Source organism: Babylonia areolata, chromosome 26, assembly GCF_041734735.1.
Source record: "Babylonia areolata isolate BAREFJ2019XMU chromosome 26, ASM4173473v1, whole genome shotgun sequence".
NCBI lineage: Eukaryota > Metazoa > Mollusca > Gastropoda > Neogastropoda > Buccinidae > Babylonia > Babylonia areolata.
This window is the reverse complement of record NC_134901.1, coordinates 30,264,668-30,288,254: the sequence shown is the minus strand read 5'-3', so window position 1 is coordinate 30,288,254 and position 23,587 is coordinate 30,264,668. Positions and strand designations below refer to the sequence as shown.

General features: G+C 42.6%; 1 protein-coding gene across 3 annotated transcripts; it reads right to left on the bottom strand.

The window, feature by feature from the left end:
• Nucleotides 1–565: 565 nt before the first annotated feature.
• Nucleotides 566–23,568, bottom strand: LOC143300769 (sodium-coupled neutral amino acid transporter 7-like). Of its 3 annotated transcripts, none has more exons than XM_076614694.1 (9): nucleotides 23,511–23,568; nucleotides 19,602–19,949; nucleotides 19,023–19,144; nucleotides 15,084–15,282; nucleotides 13,872–14,106; nucleotides 13,107–13,164; nucleotides 10,881–11,140; nucleotides 10,245–10,444; nucleotides 566–8,623 (listed from the first exon to the last, which is right to left on the bottom strand). In XM_076614694.1, the coding sequence occupies exons 2-9, from the start codon at nucleotides 19,714–19,716 to the stop codon at nucleotides 8,430–8,432; spliced, it is 1,383 nt and encodes a 460-aa protein (XP_076470809.1). In that variant the 5' UTR covers nucleotides 19,717–19,949; nucleotides 23,511–23,568; the 3' UTR covers nucleotides 566–8,429. The 3 variants fall into 3 exon arrangements, with proteins under 3 accessions (XP_076470809.1, XP_076470811.1, XP_076470810.1); XM_076614696.1 differs by having other exon boundaries at nucleotides 19,602–19,763; nucleotides 23,511–23,557; XM_076614695.1 differs by lacking the exon at nucleotides 23,511–23,568 and adding an exon at nucleotides 23,306–23,499.
• Between the last annotated feature and the right edge of the window lie 19 nt (nucleotides 23,569–23,587).

Genomic DNA, 23,587 nt, shown 5'->3' with positions numbered 1-23,587 from the left:
AATCTCAGGAACTCTTGTTCCCTCTATTTTCCCAAACTCCAACAACACACACACACACACACACACACACACACACACACACACACACTCTACCCTAACTGCACATGTAAGCAAAATAATGAAGCTAAGTTATTGCACTAATCCTTTTCACAGAGATCTATAGACAGGACCTTAGGTCAAGTTCAGCAGCACCATGTAAGACACCAAAAATGTCCCCATATGTAACTTACCTCTGGCTATTTTGGTCATATCAGAAATGATTTCATATTTACAAACCTTGAAAAATAACTTTAATACACAGATCAATCAGCACATGTCACATACAGTATGCACTGAACAGCAAATGCAGACATTTCTTAAACATTTACAAAGCATACAATGCATGAAGCACAATGCGAGCAGTTACATGATCTGTGTTCATCAAAGCCATCGACAGATAAATCATTAAATGTTAGGAACACCAAAACTGAGAGGGGCAGATTTGGTTTGGGTCAACTTTATCATGGGACACCACCGACCACTCTGTGAAGTCACAGAGCTAATAGCGCTGCACACTCTCTGTTCGAGAATACCAGATAATATTAGAAGATTAAAAACACCCAAATGCAGCACTGCAACATAATATAAAATATAATACTTCATGCTCATTCACTTTTTTTAAAACCAGGTCATGGTGTTCTAAGTCAGCCAAACATACACTGCTAAAAAGAGACATACAGTCAATATATTCCTTCACCAAGGTTGTAGGTGGGCAACAGACTTTTTTCTGAGCAACAGACTTCTTTCTGAACCATTTGATGGCACTGAGTATCTCCCGGACTTCAGTGGTGTCTGACCATTTCATTATAGTAAGCATGTCAGCTCTCTTTCACTTTCACCACAAAAACCACAGCCCTTCCCTTTTGTCTACATTAAAGAGGTAAAAATATCCACATCCATCTAAGAGTTCTGGCATTGCAAAACCATTTGGTAAAAGTTCTGACAATGTGCATAATACCAAGCTAGGAAACTGACATTACCTGTGACACAACTGAGACAGACACACAGAGTGACAGAGCAAAAGAGCAATACAGACTAAGAGGAACACACAGACACACAGATTGACAGACTGACAGAGCAAAAGAGCAATACAGACTAAGAGGAACACACAGACACACAGATTGACAGACTGACAGAGCAAAAGAGCAATACAGACTAAGAGGAACACACAGACACACAGATTGACAGACTGACAGAGCAAAAGAGCAATACAGACTAAGAGGAACACACAGACACACAGATTGACAGACTGACAGAGCAAAAGAGCAATACAGACTAAGAGAACACACAGACAGACAGCAGGAGAAGAGGTGGGGGGAGGGGGGGGGGGAAGAAGACAAATTCACACCAACACACTGAACTACATGTAGTCTACCTAAAACAATATAGATACAAGATAAACACACTGACCTACATGTAGTCTACCTAAAACAATATAGATAAAAGATAAACACACTGAACTACATGTAGTCTACCTAAAACAATACAGATAAAAGATAAACACACTGACCTACATGCAGTCTACCTAAAACAATTCAGATAAAAGATAAACACACTGAACTACATGTAGTCTACCTAAAACAATATAGATAAAAGATACACACTGAACTATATGTAGTCTACCAAAAAAAGAAAAGAAGAAACACTAGCAGTAGGAATCGACCAAAGAAAAGAAGAAACACTAGCAGTAGCAATCGACCTTGAAGATGCCTACAATAAAGTCCAGTTTGCACACCTCATGGAGCTGCTACTAAGGTATGGAGTAAGTTTGACACTGACAAGATGGATAGCAGCAGCGCTTCAGGAAAGAACCGTCGTCCTACACCTCAGAGATTGGATGTTTGCACCTTCTAAACTATCCATGGGACTGCCACAAAGATCTCCGCTCTCTCCTGTCCTCTACAACGTCTACACGAAAGGCCTTGCAGACTTAAACAACAATGGAATAGCTCGGGTGCTTACTCTTGCGGATGATGGCCTGGTCTTCAACTTCGAAAGATGCTCAGGAAAGAACTAAAGCCATCCAGAAACAACTAAACAATATTGCTCAATGGTGCAAAGACACAGGATCTTCCATCAATCCAGCGTAAGCTCAAACGTTGCTGTGCACCCTCAACAACAGAACCACGAGCAAATCACCATCACCTGTGTCATTCGACGGGATTCAGATCGAGAAAACCGAATGCCTACGCTACCTAGGAATACAGTTTGACAGGATGCTGACCTTCAGAAAACATACGGAAAATACTGTTCTCAAATGCAAAAAGGGCCTTTCAGTCTTAAAAGCAATGGCAACCAAAGGTATTGAACAACGCCACCTCTTCCTGCTATACCAATCACTCATCCTCAGTGTGATCGACTACGGACTTGGGCTAACAACACCGTCTCAAAGCAACCTCCTAAAATTAGAAAGAGTTCAAAATGAAGCTATGAGGCTGATCCTTGGAACAACAAAAGACACGCCCACGGAAACCATGTGATACCTGCTTGACCTTCCTTCAGTGCAGGCCAGAAACAAGTTAGAACAGGTTAAGACCTACTTCAGAGCTTTAGAAAACCCTCAAAACCCACTGCATGACGCAGTCAAGCAACCAAAAGGCAACCGTCTAGGACGAGGAAGATCATGGATGGGGCAAGCAGAAGACACACTCCAGCTAGTATGCCGAATACAAGACCTGAAAGAAACAAAAGAATGGGAGAAAAACCCTGAAAACCTCAACCATTTCACCCACTCTATGAAGACATTGTCGGGAATGGCCAGAGGGCAAAACTGATGCGGAAGTGAAGCTACTCATAGAAGAAAACAGTAAAGAAGAGGACATCATCATATACACAGATGGCTCAGTCACCAAAGACCAGTCCGGTTGGGGATTCAATGCGAAACAAAATGGAAAAACAATTAGGGAAGAGAATGCTGCCTACAAAGTCACAACCTCCAGCCTAACAATGGAAGTTGAAGCTGTGACACATGCCCTCCAGTGGCTATCGTCTATCCATATGCCCGGAAACCAAATGCCATGATTCTAACCGACTCAATGAACCTCATACAGAAAATTGAAAATGGAATGGGAAGCCCAGAGTGGCATAAGGCAATGCGCAACTTTCAGATTAAAAAATTTACATGGTCATACTGCCCGGGACATGCAGGTGTTAAGGGAAATGAGCGAGCTGAGACTTGCTGGTAATGCAACAACGACGAGCGGCCTACATCAAGGAAAATCGGAAATCCTCAGAAAAGTGAAAGACTATCAAAAAGAACAGGTACAAGGCCATCACACCATCGATCACCTCAAAGAAATAAAGGCGGAGAGAGGGAGCGGCCGTAAGTCTAGCATGAAAGGTAGAGCACGATGCTTTGCAAATCAAACAAACATCGCCATTATTTCCAAACCAAAATTGCGCAAATTTCTTCAAAACGGAATGGCCAGAGGGCAAAACTGATGCGGAAGTGAAGCTACTCATAGAAGAAAACAGTAAAGAAGAGGACATCATCATATACACAGATGGCTCAGTCACCAAAGACCAGTCCGGTTGGGGATTCACTGCGAAACAAAATGGAAAAACAGTTAGGGAAGAGAATGCTGCCTACAAAGTCACAACCTCCAGCCTAACGATGGAAGTTGAAGCTGTGACACATGCCCTCCAGTGGCTATTGTCCAGTCTCTGTGGGCTTTTCCAAATACAACAGACTGAGCAACACACTAGATGCCACGATCTTGGCATCAGAGATCTTTTCCCATCCCTTTTGCACCCAATCAGTGGCAGCCTCTGTGCATGTGTGTATGTGTGTGTTTGTGTGTATGTGTGGGTGTGTGTGCTTGTGTGTGTGTGCGTGCACGAGGGTGTAAGTGTACACAAGTGTCAGGAGAGATCTGTGCACATGCGTACGTGTGTGTGTGGGGTGTGGGGGGGTAGAGGATGAGGTATGTGTGTGTATGCATGCCTACACTGTGGGAGCAACGGAATATTGGAACGTGCGGGTGTGCATATATATATTTGTATATATGTGTGTGGGGTTGGGGGTGGGGGATATGGGTGTATGTGTGTGTGCTTGTACAAGTAAGTGTGCCTCTGTGTGTGTGTGTGTGTGTGTGTGTGTGCGTGCCATGGAAGCTCTGATACGTAGCCCAGAAATGAGTGTGTGGAGGAGGGGGGGGGGGGGGTAGAGGGGGTGCAGGGTAATGTGTGTGTGTTTGTGTGTGTGTTGGGGCTCATGTACATTTCTGTATATCTGATTGTGCTTTCATATTTGTGAAACTGCATGTTTGGTGCATATCTGTTATGCATATGTGTGTGCTTTCATATCTGTGAAACTGCATGTTTGGTGCATATCTGTTATGCATATGTGTGTGTATGTGTGAATGTGTGTCTGCATGTTTTACATTTATTTGCTTATTCATCATCATTGTTGTCTTATTTATTTATTTATTAGTAGTTCTTTTTTATGTATTTATCTATTATTTATTTACTTTTTTTTTTCTCAAGGCCTGACTTAGCGTGTTGGGTTACGCTGCTGGTCAGGCATCTGCTTGGCAGATGTGGTGTAGCATATATGGATTTGTCCGAACGCAGTGACACCTCCTTGAGCTACTGAAACTGAAACTACCAAAAACACTACAGATAAAAGATAAACACACTGAACTACATGTAGTCTACCTAAAACAATATAGATAAAAGATATACAGACTGAAATTTATACAGTCTACTTAAAACAATATCGATATAACAAAAATTAAAATAGCTATTAAAAGAACCAATCATCAAACATCAAGGGAAAAAAATCAGTAAAAACATTTTTGTTCATATTAAAACTGAAGATGACGGGATCATCTTCTTTCTTTGTTTTCCAAAGAAAAACGGTTCACTTCAGAAAAGGAAAGCTCTGAACACCTGTCAAGGTGTGCATCACTGACATCCCACATATGAAAGACTTCACCACCCTGTGTGCGCGCACACACACACACACACACACACACACTCACTCTCCCTCTCTCTCTCACTCAACATACACACACGCTCACAGCACATAATCACTGAGAAATGGGAGTGAATCAACTCAGAAAGTTGAAGAGAAGAATTCAGACACCTGGCACAGTACAGCCGTCTCACAGAAATAATAGATGGCAGCTGTTCAGTTTACACAGATCAAATCATAAAGAACAACAACGAAAAGACTAACAAATGACTCTCAATTCTGTTCAACGTATCTTACAGAGGAAAATGTAGCAATCTGAAGCACAACATAAAAGGGAGCAAGCAGTGTGCTATACATTCAAAAACACAGGGAAGAAAAAGGATAAACAAACACTGATTGAAATAAAAAGATGAAAGGTTCCACAGCCTTTACTGGCTATAGGAACAGTGATTTCACATCCACTGTGTCTGGGGCTTGGCACTGGAATGTGAGGCCCTATCCCCTCCTTCCTCCCTTTTAATTCCACGACGGAAGTCAGGTGCCCATTAACACCTGGGTGGAGTGAGGACCATCAGAGTGAAGTCCCCTTCCCAGGGACACAACATACTGTGGAAATGGTGCCTTGCACTCTTGTTGACTGGTGACTGCTGGGTCAGAACTCAAACGCCTGATTCTGCCAGGTTGCCCCAAATAAACATGGGACATCAAACAGGAAAAAGGAACATACTCCACACTCTAGCAAGCATGGTGTTCTTTCCTCAAGAAAATCTCTTTCATCTGAACAGAATGGCTATGAGCACATGAGTAACAAGGCACATGAAGTGCATGGAACTTCAAGAACATACACTGCAGCAACAAATCTTAATAAACAATGGAGGAATGACTCACTTAACCCCCCATTGCTGAACCTTCAAAAATGAAATAGTGTGGTGTGACTTTAAGAATGCAAGAATGCAGACCCAAGGGGAAGAAGTCTGAACAAAGAATGATGACTGATGTCCTAACCTGTAATCTTTATGACCTGTAACCTCTATGCCCTGTCACCTGTATCTAATCTCAGTCACACAGCAGCCTTTCAATGATAGCATACTTGTCATCACCAGTCAATGTGTAAAGAAAGAAGAGACAGAAAAGCCAAGTGGAAAAGACACCAATTCATGCCAGGAAACTGCAGTTTCTGGCAGTTCAATCATGCCAGCTGCTAATATCATTCTATCTATGAAAATAATTTCAGGAAACAATAGCAAATAAGCTGACAGTGTTTTGATCAACAGCTGATATGAAAACACCCACCACTCACATCTGTAGCAACATAAATTATGCCATCTCATCTTGAACCAATCAGCTTAATCAATATAATGCTGGTTAACTTTCACAGCCCAGTTTCTGTGAGAAAAACATTCCCCAACACTCTCAGTCACACAATTCATTTCGTGTCAAGACAACACAATGGACTGGGTCAGGGAATGAAGGTTAGTCATTGTTCTATTGTGCAGGAAAGTTGGCTACAACTGTCTAGCTTCTTTACAATGTCGACTAAAGTTGTCTACAGTGATAAACTGTCTCATCAATTTAAGTCAGCTATGGTGGCAAAAGAGTTAATATCAGTATACATTTTTTGGCAACATAAAATGCCATCTGAAGGCTTTGAGTACAGTACAAGTCCCTCCCAGCAAAGTATAATGAAGGAATGAAGGTGGGGCCACATCCTACAGAATGTGATATAAAGACAGTTAATCCATCATCAGTCGCTGGAACAGCGCTGTTCTCATGTGCTTCTTCACGCCCCTCATGCCAAGTGTTAAAGCAATCAGCTGAATCCCTGAATCACAATAATGCTAATATATCACTAAACATGCACACTTCACGCCCCTTATGCCAAGTGTTAAAGCAGTCAGCTGAATCACTACAATGCTAAATCAACATCATGAAGCATGCACACTTGTTTTTTTTACCAACATAAAATGCCATCTCTTCTCAAAATAATCACCTGAAATCAATAAAACATTAATTAATATCAGTAAACATAAACACTTTTTTGGGTTGCTTTAAGTAATACCTCAGCAGCATTTTCTTTTAAGTCAACACAAGTTTTTCTGACTGCTGTATTCACAAATTAGGTATGAACTACGTTTCTAACAAGCCATTCCAATGCAAATCACAATTCAGCTTCAGTTTCAAAGTAGTGTAAAGGACTGCAAACTGATCATGTATTCAACACTCAATATTTCCTATCAAAAAGTAAAATGAAATAAAGCAGATAGCTGGCCTATGCATGGACCCGACACTCTGTCCAGCCTTGAAAGCCTTCAACAACAACACCAAATAATATATATCATAAAAATACAATAACACTTCAATAAAAATAATAAAGCAAAAAGCGTATAAAACAAAGATGAAAAGATACGTAAAAGGAAATAAGACTAATTGTGGGCCGTGATCAGCAAATCACAAACCAATTCCAAAGAAAACACAATCACTCATGAGCACATTTTTGTATTTGAAAAAAAAAAAAAAAAATTGAGACTGGTGCATACAGCCATTTTGTAGAAAACACTCCACAAAGACTTTACACTATGGAAATGGGCAATGGGATTTCTGCACAAACCCCCAGCTCCAAAACGCTTCAGTCATTCATACCAACAATCTCCAATCAAAATAAGAAAACCAGACACACATGCACACATATTCTCTCAAGACAACATACTCCACATACATACACACTTATGTGTTGCATTATTTCCAACAACAGTTGTGATCACTCAATTATATCATGGTTTCATAATTATAGAAAAAATATAAAAATGTAGTCTGCATCCTCACCCACACATGTTCTTTTTGGACAACACACTCCACACACACTGCATAATGCCCATCAATTAACCCCACCCCACCCCCCAACCCCCTACAACTGCCTATCCCACTGATTTCAACCTAATTCTACCAACAGTTCCATACACAGCCACAGTGGTGAAGTGGTTAGCACCGCACAGTGACCACTGGGAGGAAGCGGGTTCGATCCCCGCCAGAGGTGTTTTTTTCAGCCCACAGACAACCTCTATACAGAGCTGAGTGTGCTGTGGGCTCAAATGGAAAAACTGATGGATCCCTATCAGGTTTCTTTTCAGCCCATAACCCTCTTCTATACAGAGCTGAGTGTGCCTTGGGCTCAAATGGAAAGACTGGGGACACAGTCAAGAGCCATCTACTTCACAGATGCGTCTTTGGGAGTGTTGCTTAAAGTTCCTGACCAACACTGCAGGTGCCTGTCTGCCACCAGGACAAATCATGTGAGTACAGCCTTGTCACGAAGCCCCAAACCTAAACAGACTCCCACATGGCAGCATCGTTATCATCCCTATCATCATTCATCATCATTGAAAATGTAGAAAACAAAATGTCCCAAAATTCTGGGGCACAAAAAAAGAGAAAAAACGATGACATAAAAAGAAAGCTGTGACCATGGTTGTGATTCTCAACAGGTGAAGCTGGACTTGTCGGCCTTGACCCCGTTGGTTTTGAGGTCAGCCATCAGTGCCTGGGACAGCGTCAGGCCGAAGATAAAGGCGCCCAGGACGATGAAGATGCAGGCGAAGTATAGTATCGACTTCATCTTCCACGACTGCTCTTGGTTCTCACTGTCCATCATCAGCCTGAGGAGACACATGCCTGCAACACAGCGCAGCCAGCCACATGTTGTCGTCATCATGTCCACATACATTGTCTTCCCAACATTACACTGAACTGAACATACTATACATGGTGCAGACTCCAGCAGAGGTCTGATTCCTGTCTTGTGCAAAATACAACTCCACCCAAGGTTTGTGAAGAACGTGAAATGATTGAAAGTATCATGAATTGTGGGTGTTCAACTGTTTTTGTTAGATACATCCTGACCTGTAAGCACTGTCTGATCTCAGTGACAGCCCTTCACCGACATCTGACCTGTAAGCTCTGTCTGATCTCAGTCAGGTGACAGCCCTTCACTGACATCTGACCTGTAAGCTCTGTCTGATCTCAGTCAGGTGACTGCCCTTCACTGACACTCTGACCTGTAAGGTCTGTCTGATCTCAGTAAGGTGACAGCCCTTCACTGAGATCCTGACCTGTAAGCTCTGTCATATCTCAGTGAGGTGACTGCCCTTCACTGACATCCTGACCTGTAAGCTCTGCCTCACCTCAGTGAGGTGACAGCCCTTCACTGACAGCCTGTAAGCTCGGTCGTATCTCAGTGAGGTGACAGCCCTTCACTGACACCCTGTAAGCTCGGTCATATCTCAGTGAGGTGACTGCCCTTTAATGGCACCCTGACCTGTAATTGTCTTACCTCAGTGAGGTGACAGCCCTTCACTGACAGCCTGTAAGCTCTATCGAATCTCAGTGAGGTAACTGTCCTTCACTGACACCCTGACCTGTAAGCTCTGTCTGATCTCAATGAGATAACAGCCCTTCACTGACATCCTGACCTGTAAAATCTGACTTATCTCAGTGAGGTGACAGGCCTTCACTGACATCCTGGCCTGTAAGCCCCGTCTTATCTGAGTGAAGTGACAATCCATCACTGACACCCTGACCTGTTAGCTCTGTCTGATCTCAGTGAGGTGACAGCCATTCACTGACATCCTGACCTGTAAGCTCTGCCTCACCTTAGTGGGGTGACAGCCCTTCACTGAGATCCTGACCTGTAAGCTCTGTCTGATCTCAGTGAGGTGACAGCCCTTCACTGACATCCTGACCTGTAAGCTCTGATCCCAGTGAGGTGACAGCCCTTCACTGAGAACCTGACCTGTAAGCTCTGTCTGATCTCAGTGAGGTGACAGCCCTTCACTGACATCCTGACCTGTAAGCTCTGTCTGATCTCAGTGAGGTGACAGCCCTTCACTGACAGACATACTCATAAGCAGCAGCCAAGGGATTAGTATTATTTCATTCTCCTTTACTCATTTTGTCAGGTCAGAGATTCTCCTCTGCTGCTGGTAATCACGTAACCCAGCACAACCTGCCACATATCGGGAATAAAGCCAACAAGAAAATCCAATAAGGAGGGGGATGGGCAGTGTCAGATTTGACTTGCCCAAGATATGCCGCATCGTGAAGGAAAACAGTATTGGCAGAATGGACAGGAAAACAACCATTGCCAGAGACCCAGGCCTTTACAAAAAACTGACAGACCTGGAAGAATCTGATGTCCAGTTCTTTGTGGCGCCCCAAGGACTTTTCACAAATTTGAGGGAGAAAGAAGAAGAAGAAGAAGAAGACTCATTTATCACCTTTTTCTCTGTGACTCTACCTGGGAAAATGAAGATGAAGATGGCAGCGAAAGCACCCAGAACCTGAATGACGACGCCAATGTTGGGGATGAAGATGGCCAGGACCAGGGTGATGGCAAACCACAACAACGACACCACCACCCTCCTCTTCCGCTCGTTCCTCTGCACCTCTGACTCCGTCATCTTCCACACCGCAATCCACAGGCAGTCAAAGGCTGCCCTGAAGTCAATGCAATGAACACATATCACTGAACACGTTCAAGCATTTTTATTTGGTGTATGTTGATTTTTTTTAAAACATATCAATTTTGCTTTTGAGCTTTTTTGTACACAATATCTATTTGCCAAACTTGAGTTCATATTAAGCTGATGGTATGTTAAGTGAGAGAGACATTTATGAAGTGAGTTGAATGATTCCAGTTCTCTGAGACTAGAAACATTTAATGGGAGTAAATTCTTACAGTGAACATCCTAATCACAGACAGAATCTTATATCAAAATTTTTCATTTCTTTTAAATGTGCAAAAAATTTTCATCCCTGATAAGGCCCTGTGTGGCTTGCTGGGCTTTCACCAACAGAGCAAGATGTTAAAACCAGATAAAAGATGAACGCAAGACACAACCATGAACCAGCCAATAACCATCAGCCCACCCACCTTCCACAAAACAACAGAATGGGATAGGTAGTGTATGTCTTGACAGCGATCAGAATGACGGCGATCAGGGTGGGGACATCCGGATCAAAAGACAGCAGGATGTCGCTGGTGATCCGGTCACCAAACATGAGGTATCCCAGGGCAGCCGTCACAGTGTAGGTCAGCACACACAGCACCATGGCCAGAGACACTGTCTTGGAGAACTCCTTCAAGTTCCGATTCTCCAGACAGGAGTAGATGGGGATGATGCTGACGTGACACTGTGCACCGGGGATCATGCATCATCAGTCCTTTGTCTTCCTTTTTTTACTTTAAAAATTCACATTAACTTATAAGAGAAACTACTTTATGATGCTGTTAACACAACCCATGACAACTACAGGGTTTTCAAAGACAAAATTCTCTTGAAAAAAATGACACAGCTTCACAATATCTACAGTTATCCAAAAATGTCAGACACTGACATAGATTCACAATATCTATCGATCACGATGGGGCTGGACAGGAGACACTGAAGTAGTTTCACAATAATGGGGCTGGGCAATAGACACTGACATAGTTTCACAATAATGGGGCTGGACAGTAGACACTAACATAGTTTCACAATAATGGGGCTGGACAGTAGACACTGACATAGTTTCACAATAATGGGGCTGGACAGTAGACACTGACATAGTTTCACAATAATGGGGCCGGACAGGAGACAGTGACATAGTTTCACAATAATGGGGCTGGACAGGAGACACTGACATAGTTTCACAATAATGGGGCTGGACGGGAGACACTGACATAGTTTCAAAATAATGGGGCTGGACAGGAGACACTGACATAGTTTCACAATAATGGGGCTGGACAGGAGACACTGACATAGTTTCAAAATAATGGGGCTGGACAGGAGACACTGACATAGTTTCACAATAATGGGTCTGGACAGGAGACAGTGACATAGTTTCACAATAATGGGTCTGGAGAGGAGACAGTGACATAGTTTCAAAATAATGGGTCTGGACAGGAGACAGTGACATAGTTTCACAATAATGGGTCTGGACAGGAGACACTGACATAGTTTCACAATAATGGGGCTGGGCAGTAGACACTAACATAGTTTCACAATAATGGGGCTGGACAGGAGACACTGACATAGTTTCACAATAATGGGGCTGGACAGTAGACACTGACATAGTTTCACAATAATGGGGCTGGACAGGAGACACTAACATAGTTTCACAATAACGGGGCTGGACAGGAGACACTAACATAGTTTCACAATAACGGGGCTGGACAGGAGACACTAACATAGTTTCACAATAACGGGGCTGGACAGGAGACACTAACATAGTTTCACAATAATGGGGCTGGACAGTAGACACTGACATAGTTTCACAATAATGGGGCTGGACAGGAGACACTAACATAGTTTCACAATAACGGGGCTGGACAGGAGACACTAACATAGTTTCACAATAACGGGGCTGGACAGGAGACACTAACATAGTTTCACAATAATGGGGCTGGACAGTAGACACTGACATAGTTTCACAATAATGGGGCTGGACAGGAGACACTGACACAGTTTCACAATAATGGGGCTGGACAGGAGACAGTGACATAGTTTCACGATAATGGGGTGGACAGGAAACACTTACATAGCTTCACAATACTAGAGCTCGACAGGAGACACTGATGTTGTTTCACAATAATGGGGCTGGACAGGAGACACTGACATAGTTTCACAATAATGGGGCTGGACAGGAGACACTGACATAGTTTCACAATATCCACTATCATGATGGGATTGGACAAAAGATAATACTACTGTATTGTGGATCGGTGAAATGAAAACATTTTACTACATGACAAAAAGATGTCACAGAAGATTTCTTATCTTACATTTAGTGATATATGAAATACCCTTCCACATTGTCTTATCATTTTCCATATGTGACTGACTTTCATTCACAATTTTGTTCTGTTTTGTGTCTCTACAAAAGACTGATGTGTTTATTTCAGTGGCATGGAATGTTCTGAAACTTCTTATGTGTGTGCATGTCATGTGGTATGTATGGCACATAGTGTAAAAATACTAAGTGTGTAAAAATATCAAGAGAGAGAGAGTTTGTGTGAGTGTGTGGGGGGTGGGGGGAGGGGGGAGGGGGGGTGGGGGGTTGTGTGCTTGCATGTGTGTGTGTTCTCACTGTTCTGTCATGCTGTCTCTTAAGAGCTCACCTGATAGGCAAAGCATATATCTGGTACAACCAGAAACACATCAATCCAGTTATCTGGCCTGCACACAAATAAAGAAGCTGTAAGACAGGTAAACCAACCAATGAATAGCCACCAGACTACAACCGCTGCAACTATCTCTACTTTCATGAGTAAAAGTACCATCAACTTACTATAGTCACAAGAAACCAGGACAGCAATCTAAAGCATCCACAAAAAAAACAACAACACAAAAAACCCCTCCCTATCCCCCACCCCCCAGAAAAAAACTACAATAACATTGCTGGCTGATGCAGTGAGGTGATGTATTGAGAACATAATTATTTCAATACACTGGAAATCTGCCACACCAAAAAACACCTAACTAACAATCACAACAACATGAAATGAGAATAGAGTAAAATATCAACAAAATAACAACTCTTGCAGACAGAAATAAAGACAGAAAAAGGTGACACTGTGGTGCTGCACTCTGTGGAGAGCTGCCTGAATCTCACACACAGAAATCTGTTCAGACATAAAGAAACACAGTGCAATGCAATGCAACGCAACACAGTACAATATAATGCACCACAATAAAGTACAATACAGTACAATACAACACAAAACATTGTTAAACAATACAAAACAATATACTACAGTGCTGCACAGTATAATACAGTACAGTACAAAACAATACAACACAACACAACACACTACACTACTCTACACTACACTACACTTCACCAGAGGGCACAAAAACCCAGGTAAAGCGGAGTGAGCACTGACCGTGTCTTGATGGGGCCCGGCGCGGGATGGGGAAGGAAGTACTTGATGGTGACCAGACCCACCACGTACAGAATGCCGATCACCCCCAAGATGCTGGCGTACTTGAGGAAGTCGATGCGGCGTGGGAAGATCATGGGCAGGATGAAGACGCAGGACGTGACCACGATGGTGAACACACGACTCATGTAGAAAGGGCTGTCATTGCAGTACGTCGTCTTGTCCACGAAGAGAAAGACTGAGTCACAACACACCATCATCTTTCATGATAATACCAATAATAACAAAAAGACTGAGCCACAACGCAACATCATCTTTCATGATAATACCAATAATATCAGAAAGACTGAGCCACAACGCAACATCATCTTTCATGATAATACCAATAATAACAAAAAGACTGAGCCACAACGCAACATCATCTTTCATGATAATACCAATAATATCAGAAAGACTGAGCCACAACGCAACATCATCTTTCGTGATGATAATTAAATAATGATAGGAAGTTATATAGCGCCTTCCAACACTCAAGGCACTTTACAATAACAGTAAAAAGTAATACCAGAGAAAAAATAATATAGTATGGTGCATAACGCAAAAAGATAACACATATCAACACACACAAACACACACACACATACACACACACACAAATGGATGCATGCATGCACGCGCACACACACACACACACACACACACACAAACACACACACACACAAGTAACACACACACATACTCCCTCTCTCCATCCTCAAGCATACATATCACAATAAAGTAATCAGTCCGGATGGAAACAGTGCATTCTTAAATAGAAGGGAGGGATAGGCCTTAATCATAGTAATGGGTAAATAGATATGTTTTCAGGCCTGACCATGTGTAAGGTTAAAAAGACTTAAAAGTTAAAAAGACTTAGGTCCCATAACCTGGTGTGGCCATTGGGGCAGTGAGTGAATTTACAGTGGGAGAGAGACAGAATGTGTGTGTACTTGTGCATGGGTACAAAGTGGCTGTGAGTTGTCATTCTCTGAAATGTATGCATAGGTATACTTCATTTTCTGTTAATGAGCTTAAGAATAAGGAAAATGTATTGACAAATATTCAAAAATATATCCATGTCAAATAATTCATGCATGGCTGTGAAAACAAAGAATCAGTAAACAATGAACAGAACGTGCTTTGCAGGTGAAAACCAAAAAAAAGCAGAGGACTCACATTCCTCCCACTGATCCCCGATGATGATGAGGAAGGTGATGCAGGTGCCAAAACAGTACAGCAGAATGGACACAGCACAGGCATTCTGGGCCTTGGTGCCACACACCGCTGACACTGTGTCCTGGTAGGTGGTGCTCTGCTTCTTGTCGGAGGAGTAGCCCAGTGTGAAGATGGCCACCACAATGAACACCAGGAACACCTGCAGGCCAAGATGAAAATCACACCAATGTTGGCATCATGGTACAAGGGGACATCAAACCACTGCTGGCAACATAGTATAAGGGGACACCACACCACTGCTGGCAACATGATACAAGGGGAAACAACCACTGTTGGCAACATGGTACAAGGGGAAATCACACCACTGTTGGCAACATGGTACAAGGGGAAATCACACCACTGTTGGCAACATGGTACAAGGGGAAATCATGTCACTGTTGGCATCATGGTACAAGGGGAAACAATACCACTGTTGGCAACATGATACAAGGGGAAACAACCACTGCTGGCAACATGATACAAGGGGAAACAACCACTGCTGGCAACATGATACAAGGGGAAACAACCACTGCTGGCAACATGATACAAGGGGAAACAACCACTGCTGGCAACATGATACAAGGGGAAACAACCACTGTTGTCAACATGGTACAAGGGGAAATCATGCCACTGTTGTCAACATGGTACAAGAGGAAATAACACCACTGTTGTCAACATGGTACAAGGGGAAATCATGTCACTGTTGGCATCATGGTACAAGGGGGAATCACACCACTGTTGGCAACATGGTACAAGGGGAAATCACGCCACTGTTGGCAACATGGTACAAGAGGAAATAACACCACTGTTGTCAACATGGTACAAGGGGAAATCATGTCACTGTTGGCATCATGGTACAAGAGGAAATAACACCACTGTTGTCAACATGGTACAAGGGGAAATCACGCCACTGTTGGCAACATGGTACAAGAGGAAATAACACCACTGTTGTCAACATGGTACAAGGGGAAATCATGCCACTGTTGTCAACATGGTACAAGAGGAAATAACACCACTGTTGTCAACATGGTACAAGGGGAAATCATGTCACTGTTGGCATCATGGTACAAGGGGGAATCACACCACTGTTGGCAACATGGTACAAGGGGAAATCACACCACTGTTGGCAACATGGTACAAGGGGAAATCATGCCACTGTTGTCAACATGGTACAAGAGGAAATAACACCACTGTTGTCAACATGGTACAAGGGGAAATCATGTCACTGTTGGCATCATGGTACAAAGGGGAATCACACCACTGTTGGCAACATGGTACAAGGGGAAATCATGTCACTGTTGGCATCATGGTACAAGGGGAAATCACGCCACTGTTGGCAACATGGTACGAGGGGAAATAACATCACTGCTGGCAACAGGGTACAAGGGGAATTCACACCACTGCTGGCAACATGGTACAAGGGGAAATAACATCACTGTTGGCATCATGATACAATGGGAAATCACATCACTGTTGGCACCATGGTACGAGAGGAAATCACACCACTGTTGGCAACGTGGACAAGGGGAAACAATACCACTGCTGGCAACATGGTACAAGGGGAAGCAACCACTGCTGGCAACATGGTACAAGGGGACACCACACCACTGTGGCAACATGGTACAAGGGGAAATCACACCACTGCTGGCAACATGGTACAAGGGGAAATCACGCCATTGTTGGCAATATGGTACAAGGGGAAATCACGCCATTGTTGGCAATATGGTACAAGGGGAAATCACACCACTGTTGGCAACAGGGTACAAGGGGAATTCACACCACTGTTGGCAATGGGGTACAAGGGGAATTCACACCACTGTGGCAACATGGTACAAGGGGAAATCACGCCATTGTTGGCAACATGGTACAAGTGGAAATCACACCACTGTTGGCAACAGGGTACAAGGGGAATTCACACCACTGTTGGCAACAGGGTACAAGGGGAAATCACATCACTGTTGGCATCATGATACAAGGGGAAATCACATCACTGTTGGCAACATGGTACGAGGGGAAATCACACCACTTTTGGCAACATGATACAAGGGGAAATCTGGCAACATGGTACAAGGGGAAAATCACACCACTGTCGGCAACATGATACAAGGGGAAATCTGGCAACATGGTACAAGGGGAAATAACCACTGCTGGCAACATGGTACGAGGGGAAATCATATCACTGCTGGCAACATGGTACAAGGGGAAATCACACCACTGTCTGCAACATGGTACAAGGGGAAATCACACCACTGCTGGCAACATGGTACAAGGGGAAATCACGCCACTGTTGGCAACATGGTACAAGGGGAAATCACACCACTGTTGGCAACAGGGTACAAGGGGAAATCACACCACTGTTGGCAACAGGGTACAAGGGGAATTCACACCACTGTGGCAACAGGGTACAAGGGGAAATCACACCACTGCTGGCAACATGGTACAAGGGGAAATCACACCATTGTTGGCAACATGGTACAAGGGGAATTCACACCACTGTTGGCAACAGGGTACAAGGGGAATTCACACCACTGTGGCAACATGGTACAAGGGGAAATCACATCACTGTTGGCATCATGATACAAGTGGAAATCACATCACTGTTGGCAACATGGTACAAGGGGAAATCACACCACTGTCTGCAACATGGTACAAGGGGAAATCACACCACTGTCGGCAACATGGTACAAGGGCACGGCTGCTCAGCCGAGCACAAAATCTGGCTCTTTAGTTGGCCGAGCAGCGTCTAGCATCTTGGGTCAAAATTATTTTTATGCCAGACTTTCCCACCGCACTCTGCACTGGCCGGCACATTCACCGCGGTATTTCTGGCCCCATGCACCAAACCTGGACACTGCCTTCTTTGTTTCACTCAGCCCCGCAGCCCCCGGCCCACCCCACTTTTCCCACGTTTTCTCAGCATCCACACATTTCCTGCAGCGATTACAGAAAGTTGAATTATTGCTATTCCTGCTTGTATTATTGGAGTGCAGTTTGATTTGATTTACACAATTTTAATATTTTATCAACATCATCGTTTCATTTTTTTTTTTTTTTTACCTTAAAAATCTTCGTCTTTCTCGTGGAATGAAGGGCACAGCAGTGCCAAAAGCCGACACTCACCCCGTTCTCCATCCCCCTGCTGCTCGCACTCACCATGCTACAGTGTGTTCATTTAAACATTTGTTGTGCTGCCAAGAAAAATCGCACAACTCAAAAGGTAAGCTGATCTGCATGCAGGCATGCTAAATGTTCTGTATGAATTTAAAAAGTTATTGTGATAAACGCCTGTTTTCTTAGAGAGGGATTTAAACTTAACGATTTTTGCGATTTTTGCGATTTTCTGCTTATCCTTCTCTTCTCTTTCTTCATTTATGTTTCAGCCATTGCCGCAACAACCGCTATGTAAGAAAACATATTGTGTTTGGAGTCAATGGAAAGCTTATTTTGTGTTCTTTTTAGAAAACCACTTCTTTAGTCGTTATTTCTGATCCATCCGAGGAGATGATGCGCGAAAGAAACAAAGCAGATTTACCGCCGAACAAGCGTACAGCGAGTGCCGCTGGCACGGCCTGTTTGTCAGCCGCGTTTATTTATATCCATGCCCTACTTCCTGGGTTCACGAACTTTCGCTGGGCCAACTAAAGTGCCAGCACTGAACACCCGTGAGGGGAAATCACACCAGTGCTGGCAACATGATACAAGGGGAAATCATATCACTGCTGGCAACATGTTTACAAGGGGAAACAACCACTGTGTGCAATATGATACAAGGGGAAATCACACCACAACTGACATGGTACAAAGGGGAAATAACACCACTGTCTGCATCATGGTACAAGGGGAAACAACTACAGATAAGCAACTCTCAGACACAGACACCCTGCACAGTGACCCACTCACGGACTGAATGGCGACGGCAGTCACCACCCCTCCGGCCTGATGGTAGGCCTGGGGAAAGTTGAGGAGCCCCGCCCCCAATGCTGCATTCACCACCAGGAAGGCAGAGGACAGCCAGGATGACCCTGTCAATAACACACAGTTTCATGGTACTTGAAGTCATTGTATTAGTATGAAGAGAAAAGGGACTGGCTCAAGCCTAAGCCTTGTGGCTAATAAACATCAAACAAAACACTTCTGTTACTAGATTTGCATGTGTGCTTTCTATCAGATTTTGATTATTATTTTTTTCTTTTTCATAATGTTTTCCATTCCCAGGAAACCAGCTCCCAGCACTGTATTCTATAACCAGGAAGGAAGATGAACATGACAACATGCACATTTTTATTTTTCATTTCTTTTTTTTTTCTTTTTTTTCTTTTTTTTTACAATTTTTTTGTATGTAGGTCTGTCATCTGCTCTTTTTAAATTTTTTTCCTTTACAGCAGATGTGATGTAGTGTATATGGATCAATCTGCACACTTTGGCACCTCCTTAAAACTGAAAACTGTTCTGTGGTACATGATAGCTGTACAAACTCACCTTTTGGTGGGGGTTGAGCCTGCACACTCACTTCCACCACAGGAGAAAGGGGAGTGAGGTCATCTGGTTCTGAGTTGACAGTCATTGACATCCCAAGTCTCCTTAAGATCGGCATTTGTATGCTAGTGGAGGGGCCTCACCAAGCACAGAAGCAGGTAGTGTCTGTAAAAGTGGATTCTAGAGATCTGAACTGTTAGGCCTAGTTTACATCAGATTGACATCACATGGTATATGACACCAAACTGAACTGTTGCTGCTACTGTCAGAGGGTTGGTTAACTGTTTGAGCTTTCTCCTTTTTTTCTTTTTCTTTTTTTTCTTTTTTCTTTCTTTTTTTTGTGCTGAAGACCTGCACACAAAACTTTTGTTCTTTAATTTAAAAAACAGAAACAAAAACAAATTCATTTACAAATAAGCAATACATATACCATCCATCAAAACATGCAGGTGGTCCAACTAAGGAAGCAAACATAACAAATTATAACAAGACATTGCATAAAAAATACCTACTAAATCAATGTCAATAGTAAACATTCCAAAACATATTTAGACATCCAAAACCATCTGCATACATCACAATGCCCAAACAATGCAAAACCCAACTAGAATACCTAAACAATCAGTCCTGCTCTCCCTCCCTCCCCTCCACACAACACCTCAACAACACACACAGAAAACAGAAACAAGCTCACATCCAAGCTGTTGCAGGCATCAAGAGATCAATCAAAGGCAGTTTTATTACTTTTAAACAAATGTCTTGAGGTTGGTTTGAAGCTGCAAATGGACTGGGAGTGTCATATGGCAAGGAGTTCCACTGTATGGAGGTGTTCACCTTTAGTTTGTTTATGCTCATCCAGGTTTTAACTTGTGGAAGGCATGTTCGTATGTCTGTTATCAGTGATACGTCTGTGCTTCTTTGTTCAGCGGGAGCTGATTTCTGCATCCATGTGTTACCTGCAAATGTGTGGTGATGGATGGAGAGTTCTTTGAAAATGTGGTAAATTGACTGCATGTAGAGAACAAACAAAACAGGCCCCATGAAGAATCTTGTGGCACACCACAATTAAGACATGACAACGCTGACCTCAAGCCTTCCACCACAACTGTTTGAGTGCTATCAGACTGATATGATCTGAACCAGGTTAGAACCATGCCTCAAATGTCAAAGACATGCTCTAGCCTAAGAAGCAGAATATCATGGTTGAACTTGTCAAATGCGGCCAACAGATCGAGCAACATAAGTACAGACATGTTTCCAGAATCTAGTGCAAAGAAGATCTTATCTAATTTTCAAAAGAGCAGTTTCCATACTGTGAAATGGGTGGTGTGCAGACTGAACAGAACTGAAGAGACCATGGAAGTTCAGATAGATAAAAGGCTAAAGAAGCACTATCTTTGCAATTACCTTTGAGATGAAGGATAGGACATAATATAATCATGTACACAATGCTGCTGTTAGTCTAAGTGTATGATGAATCATGAAGCAACAAATTAAAATATGCATAATTATTCATAATGTAAACCCCTCCATCTCTCTCAAAACATGTATAGATGTGGAGTGATGGCCTAGAGGTAAAGCGTCTGCCTAGGAAGCGAGAGAATCTGAGCGTGCTGGTTCGAATCAAGGCCCAGTCGAAAATATTTTCTCCCCCTCCACTAAACCTTGAGTGGTGGTCTGGACACTAGTCATTCGGATGAGACGTAAACCGAGGTCCCGTGTGCAGCATGCACTTAGCACACATAAAAGAACCCATGGCAACAAAAGGGTTGTCCCTGGCAAAATTCAGCAGAAATATCCACTTCCCTAAGAAAAACAAACTAAACTGCATGCAGGAAAAAATTTTTTTATATGTGTGGCACTCTCAGTGTAGTGACGCGTCCATCTTGGGGAGAACAGCCCAAATTTCATAGAGAAATCTGTTGTGACAAAAAAAGAGAAATAAAAATACAAATACAAATGTGGTATACTAGTACTCTCTCTCTCTCTCTCTCTCTCCACCCCCTCTCTCTCTATGTGTGTGTGTGTCTCTCTCTCAAACATGGACATGTAAACATGGTATAGTAACTAGCACACACACATGATTAAATAAATAGATAGATAATTAATACAAATACTGGAAAAATAATTATGGTATTGTTTAATCTTTATTAATTTTAGGGAAAAAAAATTTTTCCTCCCAATGTCAAGAACTGGACTTGTTACAGTTGTATTGATCAATTTGAATTTGACTGTCTATATCACATCCTTTATAAGTTCCAGCCTAGTTTGTACAGGCAGCAATTATATTTATATGCCAATTCATAACAATAAACAGTTAGCAAATTACAATTCCGCAGGATGTTTCAACTCTCAGTATAACTGGTACTTTCACAATACGCAATTCTCTTCAATTTCTTGAACCCATTCTCAACAGAAAAAAAAATTGGCAAAAAGACACAAATAGACAGCCAATAGCTTTGTTACTGCAAAAGTGCAGTGTTACAATAGGAAATATGTCAGTACACAACACTGTGGCTGACTGCATGGCTCTTTTCTCTTTTGTTCAGTCAACAGAATAAAACAGATTGCTGATAGATCTCTAGGCTAAGAGAAGTATGAGATACAAGACAGATCCAGGACAGTAGAAGCACAGCACTTTAACTTAAATGGTATTTGAATTAAGTGAAAAAAAACCTGACTAAGATAAAAGTGAACATAGTAAGTTTGGATTTCAATGTTTCAGAGAGGTGTCTTTGCATACATATGTAATATATGAATTAATTTTTGCTCAAGAATATAACTTAGGGTTAGATGGAGAAAATTCATCATAAGATGTGCAGTTCATTTAAGTAAATCATTCTCAACCATTTGATTGTTACATATGTCATTTATAATCCATAACATACTTGTGATTTTGCAACAGGCAATATTCAGTTTTATTGCATATTGTGTCTATATTGATATGTATACATGTATGTTGTTGTTTTTTGTTGTTTTTGTTGTTGTTGTTGTTTTGTGTGTGTGTGTCTGTGTGTGTGTGTGTGTGTGTGTGTGCGCGTGTGTGTGGACATGCATGTTGCATGCATGAGTATGTGAATGTGTGTGGTAGTACAGTCTATGTATGCATTCATCTCTTCCTCATAGCAATGTAGGTGCTGGGGAGGACCCAGAGAAGCACTGTCTCCTAAGGGCAGGTAGAGACAGTGCTTCTCTGGGTCCTCCCCAGCACCTACGGGTGTTTCTTTTTCTTCTATGTAGACATTCATCTCTTCCTCATAGCAATGTTATGCACAAAACCCATTGTGTTACTAAGCAATCATCCCACATGTGAATGACTGTGCATGTGTGTGTGTGTGTGTGTGTGTGTGTGTGTGTGTGTGTGTGTGTGTGTGTTCGTGCGTGCGCAAGTTGTTATTGTCTACATGCATATATGTTCTATATATTATGCATTTTCCCTGAAGGCCTGACTAAGCGTGATGGGTTACGCTGCTGGTCAGGCAATTGCTTAGCAGGTGTATAGCGTATATGGATTTGTCCGAATGCAGTGACGCCTCCTTGAGCAACTGAACTTAACAATATCGCTATCAGTGTATAGATTGGCAGCTCTACCGCCAACAAGTTGTCAATAGTTTTCAAAAAGTAATGTAAATGTGCGATTAACAAATACTGCGAAGTAAGACTGAAGCAATCATAAAATGAAATAGACAAACACATCTTTGACACACCCACAGGTCGAGGGCTAAGTACACACAACTTTCACACGGGCCCTTTCACTCTAACTTCTTAAACTGGATGAAAAACTTGATTCTTCCTCTCAGTTCTCAACAGCATGATTATTCAATACCCGAGGAACAAGTATGACTCGAAAAAACTGACACTTCTGATAATAAAAGTTCATAGATGTGTAACAATAGTTAAAACTCATCTGACCACTGTTAAGAATGGAAACCACACGCCGGAAGTCAGCTGGGATCAACCATCATGAAAGCATGTGACTTTCTTGATAT

Coding starts and splice junctions, on each gene's coding strand:
- LOC143300769 (XM_076614694.1), bottom strand. CDS start 19,716: ATGCCGATCTTAAGGAGACTTGGGATGTCAATGACTGTCAACTCAGAA. Junction 15,283..19,022: donor CTGCCGTCGCCATTCAGTCC/GTGAGTGGGTCA, acceptor CTTGGCCTGCAG/GTGTTCCTGGTGTTCATTGT. Junction 14,107..15,083: donor CGGGGATCAGTGGGAGGAAT/GTGAGTCCTCTG, acceptor GTTGTGACTCAG/TCTTTCTCTTCGTGGACAAG.